An 11,246-nucleotide genomic window follows, 5' to 3' on the forward strand; every position below is an offset into this window, starting at 1 on the left:
GTTTTCTTCAACTGCTAGCGAAGACGCATTGGCTACTAATCAGAGTCTCTATCTAACAGACAGGACTAGAGCTAGCGGCTTGAGTGCCCTGGTTGCCAGGGTAACCTCCTGCCCTTTAAAAGGGGGCAGCTCAACATTTTAATCTCAGCTGGGATATTTTGATTAAAAGACTCAGGTCATAAAAAAATGAAATAACATTGAGCAAAATACCACATCAATTCTCACTACTGATACATTTATTATTTTAGAAACATTACAAAGCATGCTCATCCGGTTTATTTTAGTTTTATAGTGAACAAATATTTTGGCTGGTAAAAAAATCTGAGTGGCTAAAAGTTAGTTTCAGGCCCTGATCCAAATGCTTAAATGATTTAGCTACTGGGAAACGAGGCCCTGATCTCTGGACAGGGTCTTCATAGGGGAGATACAGACACTATACCAATTTAACCACAGTCCCATATTCCATCTTCCTCCCTAGGGGGAACACATCTCACAGTGTCACTGGTCTGATCATTCTTCTTCTCCCTGACATCTTGACTCCATCACTCACATCACAAGACGTTATTCACTCTCTCAGAACAGCTCCCCTCACCCCTCCCCTTCCTGTCACGATCACAGTCTTTTTCTGCTGATGTTTACGTCTGAAACGTTTGAAAAGCAGAGCGGGTGTCGTCTCCCCGTCTGTCCCCGCCTGCCGATATCCCAGCTGCTTGCCTTCGCCGAACCTTCCATGATAATTGGGAGATTATGATGCAGGAGCCGGGGAATCGGAGCGTAAACACTGTTTTGCTATGATCCGATTAATCATTTCCAATTGAAGATGCACAGGAGTAATTGCAAAGCCACCGATACCCCTGCTGTCAAAGCTATGATGAGCCTTCAGCAACGTTTTCATGATGAGCCGAGGGCCAAAAAAATAGAGCAACGTGATAAAGTTTGAAGAGATGTAAGGGAGCTTACTGAACAGTACCTGTGGTGATGTGATGTGACATGTTATGTCTTAACATCCAAGGGAGAGAAAACCTCTGTCAAGCAATGAATGGATTTGTTTCGTCAGTTGTATACAGATGAGTTGAGCTTCTTGAAGAGGAGAGTAGACCAACAGAGCAGGAGGTGACTAGTCCGGTTATTGAGTGGGCCTAGACTCTAGCGTCCAGGCTCATTGATAATGTCCTAGCGTCCAGGTTCATTGATCATGTCCTAGCGTCCAGGTTCATTGATCATGTCCTAGCGTCCAGGTTCATTGATCATGTCCTAGCGTCCTGGTTCATTGATCATGTCCTGGCGTCCAGGTTCATTGATAATGTCCTAGCCTCCAGGTTCATTGATAATGTCCTAGCGTCCTGGTTCATTGATCATGTCCTAGCGTCCAGGTTCATAGACAGTACAGATTGACCAGTTGAGTAGTCATTATTCTTGTTTCTATCAGCAAGCATGGTGACTGGTGAGTCATTTCCAGTTCCTTTACCGTCTCTGCAGGTCAGTCCAAGAGAGAGTGACAACCAAGAGTAGACTTTGCTGTCGCAGAAGAACACCGTGTGACACGACATCATCTGTTGGTCAATGCAACATCGATGTTCTGTTCTGTGCGACTTGATGTTTGGGTTCTGACACTGGAAAAAAAAAACACAGGTGCTTCCTAGCACCATGAGTCTCCATGGAAACACATCCTGTGGCCCCTCGCTACATTGATGGATCCGACACTTAATTTCTACCTTTCACTGACAGATCTAGGTTGACGTGAGCAAAGTGACTGGCCCTCACAACATTCACAGGGAGAACAGACTGTAACACAACCAGTGTCATTTCAGAACATATTGTTGTTTTAGTATGTCCATGTAGAGTTGGTTCAGGGCCTTGAGAGGTGGTTTGAAGGTTACAAAACACCCTCTCGTTACAGTATCAGTCTGTCTGGTGTAGAAACCACTCTGTTATTACAGTATCAGTCTGTCTTTTGTAGAAACCACTCTGTGTTCTAGAGTCATCTTCAGAGATATTATCTATAGTGATCTGTGTTCTAGAGTCATCTTCAGAGATATTATCTATAGTGATCTGTGTTCTAGAGTCATCGTCAGAGATATTATCTATAGTGATCTGTGTTCTAGAGTCATCTTCAGAGATATTATCTATAGTGATCTGTGTTCTAGAGTCATCTTCAGAGATATTATCTATAGTGATCTGTGTTCTAGAGTCATCTTCAGAGATATTATCTATAGTGATCTGTGTTCTAGAGTCATCGTCAGAGATATTATCTATAGTGACCTGTGTTCTAGAGTCATCGTCAGAGATATTATCTATAGTGATCTGTGTTCTAGAGTCATCGTCAGAGATATTATCTATAGTGATCTGTGTTCTAGAGTCATCGTCAGAGATATTATCTACAGTGATCTGTGGAATCTAGGACGGCTCGTTCATAAAATACTATTTTTGATTTATTGGTGTCAAAAACAAGAGATATGCTTTGGATTGATGATGTAGCCAATGAACCCCCCCCCCCCCCCCCACACACACACACACACACACACACACACACACAATATCCTCACTAATTACTTTCCCAGCAGCCTTCCTGAGCTAACTCTTAACCTCTACTCCTGACATCGTGACCTTAGCAAGCAGAATCTCCTCTTGATAAAACAGGAAGAGTGTCAAAAGCAATACTGATATTCGCATCCCACTGTAATCTTCCTGCAGCCACAGTGTGTCAACGCCTCAGAGGAAACTTCCGGAGGCGATTAAAACCAACGGTCAGGAAGAAAATGGGGCCTAATCATTAAGTACTTGTCCAAGAAAGCAAGCAGTCCAGAGTGCCTTTATCATGACGCATAGATCCAGTTAGGTCCTGTTAGATCCAGTTAGGTCCTGTTAGATCCAGTTAGGTCCTGTTGGGTCCAGTTAGATCCAGTTAGGTCCTGTTAGATCCAGTTAGGTCCAGTTGGATCCAGTTAGGTCCAGTTGGGTCCAGTTGGGTCAAGTTAGGTCCAGTTAGGTCCTGTTAGATCCAGTTAGATCCAGTTTGGTCCAGTTGGGTCCAGTTAGATCCAGTTGGATCCAGTTAGATCCAGTTAGGTCCAGTTGGGTCCAGTTGGGTCCAGTTAGATCCAGTTGGATCCAGTTAGATCCAGTTGGGTCCAGTTGGGTCCAGTTGGGTCCAGTTAGATCCAGTTGGGTCCAGTTGGGTCCAGTTAGATCCAGTTGGGTCCAGTTGGGTCCAGTTGGGTCCAGTTAGATCCAGTTGGGTCCAGTTGGGTCCAGTTTGGTCCAGTTGGAAATAGTCCATGCCAGGTTTTGTCGGTACACAGCAAGCTGCTAACACTGACTGGTTCTTGTCCTCTCAAAGCCACCTGTGTATCAGCTGCTACAAGCCAATATCTCTGCTGAAAGTCGACCGTAAAATTCCCTTTGGAGTTTTTGAAGAAAAATAGATAGACGGTCATCTAGGACCACAGCGTAGTTCAACCTGCCCAGGCAGACAGGAGTTCCTCGGAGAGTTAAAGTAGCAAGGAGACCATGTAAAGACCACGCTGTTGTCACCGTCAGTGGGTTCGTGTTGCCAGTTTTCTTATTTTCTTATCTTTAAATGTATTGTAGTCTGTATAAAAACATCTCCTTTTCCCTCTGGCCAGTTAGATGAGGGTCTTTCTCGTAAAGGGGGCTCCGGCATGGGTGGGTCTCCTGACTTTACACTCCCTCTGCCTGTAAGGTAGGTGATGGGAGACAGAAGATGGAGAGTGAGAGAGAATGAGTGAGAGAGAGAGAGAGAGAGAGAGTGAGAGTGTGAGACAGAGAGACAGAGAGAGAGAGACAGAGAGAGAGAGAGAGTGGGGTGGGGGGGGAGAGAGAGAGAGAGAGAGAGACAGACACAGAGAGAGACACAGAGAGAGAGACACAGAGACAGAGAGAGACACAGAGAGAGAAACAGAGAGAGAGATACAGAGAGAGAGACACAGAGAGAGAGAGAGAGACACAGACACAGAGACACAGAGACAGAGAGAGACACAGAGAGAGAAACAGAGAGACAGAGAGAGACACAGAGAGAGAAACAGAGAGAGAGATACAGAGAGAGAGACACACAGAGAGAGAGACACAGACACAGAGACACAGAGATAAAGACAGAGACAGAGATGAGGAATATATAGAGGAGGCAGGTAGGATGATAAAAGAGGATGGTGAGAAAGTGGTGATGAGACATGAAGAGAAAAGAAAAGAGAAACATGGTTAGAGACACACAATCGTGTTGCTCTGCTTGAATTCATAAACCTTGAAATCTGTGATTTGACCATTGAACTTTGGGTGTGAATAAAAAATGTCTAGGAAACATCCTGATAGAGAAGAAGAAGAAGCAGAAGACCAGTCACTATATAGGGAATAGGGCCCTGGTCTATAGTAGTACCACTATATAGGGAATAGGGCTCTGGTCTATAGTAGTACCACTATATAGGGAATAGGGCTCTGGTCTACAGTAGTACCACTATGTAGGGAATAGGGCTCTGGTCTATAGTAGTACCACTATATAGGGAATAGGGCTCTGGTCTATAGTAGTACCACTATATAGGGAATAGGGTTCTGGTCTATAGTAGTGCACTATATAGGGAATAGTGTGTGTCCAAACTTTTGACTGGTACTGTGTGTGTATTCTGTAGGACTGCGTCTGTCACATGGCTCTATGATCGTTGTCAGTTTAGTATGAACAGAGACTGATTCAGAGGCAAACAATGATTCCTTTACTAGGAATGAGTCAGATGTGTTAGGATGGAACAAAAACCTGCACACAATGTTGGTCTCTACGTACAGAGCTGATTTAAAAACACACACACACACACACGCACACAGTCTCACCTCTGGAGGAAACAGTGGCTATACCGCCGTGCACACTGTGCTGACTGTAAACTCTGTCTCGCTGGCCAGGATGTCGGTGGGCTGGATATTGCGGTCGTACATGGGGTTCTCAAACGTAGCTCTACCGTTCGTGTTCTCATGGCCTGCATAGCTGTTAAACGGTACCTTAGGTCTTCTCCTGAGAGAGAGAGAGAGAGAGAGAGAGAGGGAGGGAGGGAGGGAGGGAGGGAGGGACAGAGAGAAATAGAGAGAGAGACAGAGAGATGAGACCTGTGTTTGTATAGATATAGAGGGTCAGTATATTGTATCATAGTGTACCTGTGTTTGTATAGATATAGAGGGTCAGTATATTGTATCATATGGTACCTGTGTTTGTATAGATATAGAGGGTCAATATATTGTATCATATGAGACCAGTGTTTGTATAGATATAGAGGGTCAGTATATTGTATCATATGGTACCTGTGTTTGTATAGATATAGAGGGTCAGTATATTGTATCATAGGGTACCTGTGTTTGTATAAATATAGAGGGTCAGTATATTGTATCATATGTTACCTGTGTTTGTAGAGGTACAGAGCGAAGCCTGCGATGATCATGGCTATGAATGGCACTAAGATGGCTGCTGCAACTGAACTGCTGTTGGGGGGGAAGTGGGGGTTCTCCCTGCTCCTGTCTAAACTCTCTGGGGGAGGGAGGAAAGAGAGAGAGAGAAAGAGAGAGAGACAGAGAGAGAGAGACAGAGAGAGAGAGAGACAGAGACATAGAGAGAGAGAGAGACAGAGAGAGAGAGAGACAGAGAGAGAGAGAGACAGAGAGAGTGAGACAGAGAGAGAGAGAGAGAGAGAGAGAGACAGAGAGAGAGAGAGACAGAGACATAGAGAGAGAGAGAGACAGAGAGAGAGAGAGACAGAGAGAGAGAGAGACAGAGAGAGTGAGACAGAGAGAGAGAGAGACAGAGAGAGAGAGAGAGAGAGAGAGAGAGAGACAGAGAGAGTGAGACAGAGAGAGAGAGAGAGAGAGAGAGAGAGAGAGAGAGAGAGAGAGAGAGAGAGAGAGAGAGAGAGAGAGAGACAGAGAGAGTGAGACAGAGAGAGAGAGAGAGAGAGAGACAGAGAGAGAGAGAGACAGAGAGAGAGAGAGAGACAGAGACATAGAGAGAGACAGAGAGAGAGAGAGACAGAGAGAGAGAGAGAGACAGAGAGAGAGAGAGAGAGAGAGAGAGAGACAGAGAGAGAGAGAAAGAGAGAGAGAGAGAGAGACAGAGACATAGAGAGAGACAGAGAGAGAGAGAGAGAGAGAGACAGAGAGAGAGAGAGAGACAGAGACATAGAGAGAGACAGAGAGAGAGAGAGAGAGACAGAGAGAGAGAGAGAGAGAGAGAGACAGAGAGAGAGAGACAGAGAGAGAGAGAGAGAGAGAGAGACAGAGACAGAGACAGAGACATAGAGAGAGACAGAGAGAGAGAGAGAGAGAGAGAGAGAGAGAGAGACAGAGACAGAGACAGAGAGAGAGAGAGAGAGAGACAGAGAGAGAGAGAGACAGAGAGAGAGAGAGAGAGACAGAGACAGAGACATAGAGAGAGACAGAGAGACAGAGAGAGATAACAGTTCAAATACCATTAAAATAACCTATATGTATACATGTATATATATAATAACATTCAATATACAATACAATCACTACCATGAGGCAAATAGGATGATCCCAGTGAGCAAAAGGTTTGAAAAGGTGTGATTTTAGTTTTGCTCAATGGGATTTCAAGACAGAAAATAGGAAAATGTATGACACATGACCAACCATGGTCCAAATAGGATGAAACCAAATATGACAAACAACAAAACAAATGAAAATAGAACAAGCTAATAAGAAAGAACTTAGACGTGACAGACTTCCAAGCCAATTAAAAATCAACCACACAAAAAAAATAAGACCATTTTCCATTAAATGATTGGTTAATCTTACAGAGAAAGTTGCAAAGGGGGGCTCAATTTTCAGTGTTTCCACTAGACTCATCGGACAAGCCTGGTTCCTGGGAACGTCAAATTCCATTATTCCAACAATGGTTTTTAATTAATGACTTCAAGGCCCGACAGCGATGAAGTCATTTCAGATTCCATTTTCAATTTAGGGCGGCGCGTGTGGCGAGATGGCCCACCTGACAGTGGATGCCAACCGAGCGCCAATAAAGTCCCAAAGACTAACAAGAATGAACTCAATTAATTAGGCTGGGAAGAGGTGGCCAACCAAAACTCCATGGAGTTGGGAAGCCGTGGCCAACCAAAACCCCACAGAGTTGAGAAGCGGCGGCCAACCAAAACCCCACAGAGATGGGATGCGGTGGCCAACCAAAACCCCACAGAGATGGGAAGCGGTGGCCAACCAAAACCCCACAGAGTTGGGAAGCGGTGGCCAACCAAAACCCCACAGAGATGGGAAGCCGTGGCCAACCAAAACCCCACAGAGTTGGGAAGCGGTGGCCAACCAAAACCCCACAGAGTTGAGAAGCGGTGGCCAACCAAAACCCCACATAGTTGGGAAGCGGTGGCCAACCAAAACCCCACAGAGTTGAGAAGCGGCGGCCAACCAAAACCCCACATAGTTGGGAAGCGGTGGCCAACCAAAACCCCACAGAGTTGGGAAGCGGTGGCCAACCAATACCCCACAGAGTTGGGAAGCGGCGGCCAACCAAAACCCCACAGAGTTGGGAAGCCGTGGCCAACCAAAACCCCACAGAGTTGGGAAGCCGTGGCCAACCAAAACCCCACAGAGTTGAGAAGTGGCGGCCAACAAAAACCCCACAGAGTTGGGATGCGGTGGCCAACCAAAACCCCACAGAGTTGGGAAGCCGAGGCCAACCAAAACCCCATAGAGTTCGGAAGCCGTGGCCAACCAAAACCCCACAGAGTTGGGAAGCGGTGGCCAACCAAAACCCCACAGAGTTGGGAAGTGGCGGCCAACCAAAACCCCACAGAGTTGGGATGCGGTGGCCAACCAAAACCCCACAGAGTTGGGAAGCCGAGGCCAACCAAAACCCCATAGAGTTCGGAAGCCGTGGCCAACCAAAACCCCACAGAGTTGGGAAGCGGTGGCCAACCAAAACCCCACAGAGTTGGGAAGTGGCGGCCAACCAAAACCCCACAGAGCGAAGAGAAACACACAGTCCTGAGCACCTGCTGTCCAAGGTCATATCAGGTTACCCTGCCGTCCCAGGTAATGTTCAATTCAAGGTTATCCAGTTGTGTCTAGAGTGGTGTCTAGAGTGATGTATAGAGTAGTGTCTAGAGTGGTGTCTAGAGTGGTGTCTAAAGTGGTGTCTAGAGTGGTGTATAGAGTGGTATCTAGAGTGGTGTCTAGTGGGTGTCTAGAGTGGTGTCTAGAGTCTAGAGTGGTGTCTAGAGTGGTGTATAGAGTGGTGTCTAGAGTCTAGAGTGGTGTCTAGAGTGGTGTCTAAAGTCTAGAGTGGTGAATAGCGTGGTGTCTAGAGTGGCATCTAGAGTGGTGTCTAGAGTGGCGTCTAGAGTGGTGTCTAGAGTCTAGAGTGGTGTATATTGTGGTGTATAGAGTGGTTTATGTTGTGGTGTCTAGAGTGTTGTCTAGAGTGGTGCATAGAGTGGTGTCTAGAGGGGTGTCTATAGTGGTGTCTAGAGTTTTGTATAGAGTGGTGTCTAGAGTGGTGTCTATAGTGGTGTATAGAGTGGTGTCTAGAGTCTAGAGTGGTGTATATTGTGGTGTCTGGAGTGGTGTCTAGAGTGGTGTCTAAAGTGGTGTCTAGAGTGGTGTATAGAGTGGTATCTAGAGTGGTGTCTTGAGTCTAGATTGGCGTCTAGAGTGGTGTCTAGAGTGGTGTCTAGAGTGGTGTCTAGAGTGCTGTCTTGAGTCTAGATTGGCGTCTAGAGTGGTGTCTAGTGGGTGTCTAGAGTGGTGTATAGAGTGGTGTCTAGAGTGGTGTCTAGAGTGGTGTCTAAAGTGGTGTCTAGAGTGGTGTATATAATAGAATCTAGAGTGGTGTATAGAGTGGTGTCTAGAGTGGTGTATAGAGTGGCGTCTAGAGTGGTGTCTAGTGGGTGTCTAGAGTGGTGTCTAGAGTCTAGAGTGGTGTCTAGAGTGGTGTATAGAGTGGTGTCTAGAGTCTAGAGTGGTGTCTAGAGTGGTGTCTAGAGTCTAGAGTGGTGAATAGCGTGGTGTCTAGAGTGGCATCTAGAGTGGTGTCTAGAGTAGCGTCTAGAGTGGTGTCTAGAGTCTAGAGTGGTGTATATTGTGGTGTATAGAGTGGTTTATGTTGTGGTGTCTAGAGTGTTGTCTAGAGTGGCGTCTAGAGTGGTGTATAGAGTGGTGTCTAGAGTGGTGTCTATAGTGGTGTATAGAGTGGTGTATAGAGTGGTGTCTAGAGTGGTGTATAGAGTGGTGTCTAGAGTGGTGTCTATAGTGGTGTATAGAGTGGTGTCTAGAGTCTAGAGTGGTGTATATTGTGGTGTCTGGAGTGGTGTCTATAGTGGTGTCTAAAGTGGTGTCTAGAGTGGTGTATAGAGTGGTATCTAGAGTGGTGTCTTGAGTCTAGATTGGCGTCTAGAGTGGTGTCTAGAGTGGTGTCTAGAGTCTAGAGTGGTGTCTAGAGTTGTGTATATAATAGAATCTAGAGTGGTGTATAGAGTGGTGTCTAGAGTGGTGTATAGAGTGGCGTCTAGAGTGGTGTCTAGTGGGTGTCTAGAGTGGTGTCTAGAGTCTAGAGTGGTGTCTAGAGTGGTGTCTAGAGTGGTGTCTAGAGTCTAGCGTGGTGAATAGCGTGGTGTCTAGAGTGGCATCTAGAGTGGTGTATAGAGTGGTGTCTAGAGTCTAGAGTGGTGTATATTGTGGTGTATAGAGTGGTTTATGTTGTGGTGTCTAGAGTGGCATCAAGAGTGGCATCTATAGTCTAGAATGGTGAATAGCGTGGTGTCTAGAGTGGCATCTAGAGTGGCATCTAGAGTGGTGTCTATAGTGGTGTATAGAGTGGTGTCTAGAGTGGTGTATAGAGTTGTGTATAGAGTGGTGTCTAGAGTGGTGTCTAGAGTGGTGTCTAGAGTGGTATCTAGAGTGGTGTCTATAGTGGTGTATAGAGTGGTGTCTAGAGTGGTGTATAGAGTGGTGTATAGAGTAGAATCTAGAGTGGAGTATAGAGTGGTGTCTAGAGCGGTGTCTAGAGTGATGTATAGAGTAGAATCTAGAGTGGTGTATAGAGTGGTGTATAGAGTGTTGTATAGAGTAGAATCTAGAGTGGTGTATAGAGTAGAATCTAGAGTGGAGTATAGAGTGGTGTCTAGAGCGGTGTCTAGAGTGATGTATAGCGTAGAATCTAGAGTGGTGTATAGAGTGGTGTATAGAGTGTTGTATAGAGTAGAATCTAGAGTGGTGTATAGAGTAGAATCTTGAGTGGCGTATAGAGTGGTGTCTAGAGTGGTGTCTAGAGTGGTGTATAGAGTGGTGTCTAGATTGGTGTATAGAGTGGTGTATAGCGTAGAATCTAGAGTGGGGTATAGAGTGGTGTCAAGAGTAGTGTCTAGAGTGGTGTATAGAGTAGAATCTGGAGTGGTGTATAGAGTGGTTTATGGAGTGTTGTATAGAGTAGAATCAAGAGTGGTGTAAAGAGTGGTGTATAGAGTGTTGTATAGATTAGAATCTGGAGTGGTGTATGGAGTAGAATCTTGAGTGGCGTATAGAGAGGTGTCTAGAGTGGTGTATAGAGTGGTTTATAGAGTGTTGTCTAGAGTGGTGTATAGAATGGTTTATAGAGTATAATCTAGAGTAGGGTAAAGAGTGGTATCCAGAGTGGTGTCTAGAGTGGTGTATAGAGTAGAATCTAGAGTGGTGTATAGAGTGGTGTATAGAGTGTTGTATAGAGTAGAATCTAGTGTGGTGTATAGAGTAGATTCTAGCGTGGTGTATAGAGTGGTGTCTAGAGTGATGTATAGAGTGGTGAATAGAGTGGTGTATAGAGTAGAATCTAGAATGGTGTATAGAGTGGTGTATAGAGTGGTGTCTAGAATAGAATCTAGAGTGGTGTATAGAGTGGTGTATAGAGTAGAATCTAGAGTGGTGTATAGAGTGGTGTATAGAGTGGTGTATAGAGTGTTGTATAGAGTAGAATCTAGAGTGGTGTATAGAGTAGAATCTTGAGTGGCGTATAGAGTGGTGTCTAGAGTGGTGTCTAGAGTGGTGTATAGAATGGTGAATAGAGTAGAATCAAGAGTGGTGTATAGAGTGGTCTATAGAGTGTTGTATACAGTAGAATCTAGAGTGGCGTATAGAGTGGTATCCAGAGTGGTGTCTAGACTGGTGTATAGAGTAGAATCTAGAGTGGTGTATAGAGTGGTGTATAGAGTAGAATATAGAGTGGTGTATAGAGTGGTGTATAGAGTAGAATCTAG

General features: G+C 45.3%; 1 protein-coding gene across 1 annotated transcript in view; it reads right to left on the bottom strand.

Annotated features, from left to right (window-relative positions):
* Positions 1–214: 214 nt before the first annotated feature.
* Positions 215–11,246, bottom strand: part of LOC110518582 (CUB and sushi domain-containing protein 2-like) — a 458,013-nt gene continuing 446,981 nt past the window's right edge. Inside the window, exons 58-60 of the mRNA XM_036953653.1 lie at positions 5,398–5,524; positions 4,840–5,017; positions 215–3,696 (exon numbers count right to left, since the gene is read on the bottom strand). Coding sequence (XP_036809548.1) covers positions 4,858–5,017; positions 5,398–5,524 — 287 coding nt within the window. The 3' untranslated portion in view covers positions 215–3,696; positions 4,840–4,857. The remainder of the gene's footprint in view (positions 3,697–4,839; positions 5,018–5,397; positions 5,525–11,246) is intronic.

The sequence above is a fragment of the Oncorhynchus mykiss genome, chromosome 18, assembly GCF_013265735.2.
Source record: "Oncorhynchus mykiss isolate Arlee chromosome 18, USDA_OmykA_1.1, whole genome shotgun sequence".
NCBI lineage: Eukaryota > Metazoa > Chordata > Actinopteri > Salmoniformes > Salmonidae > Oncorhynchus > Oncorhynchus mykiss.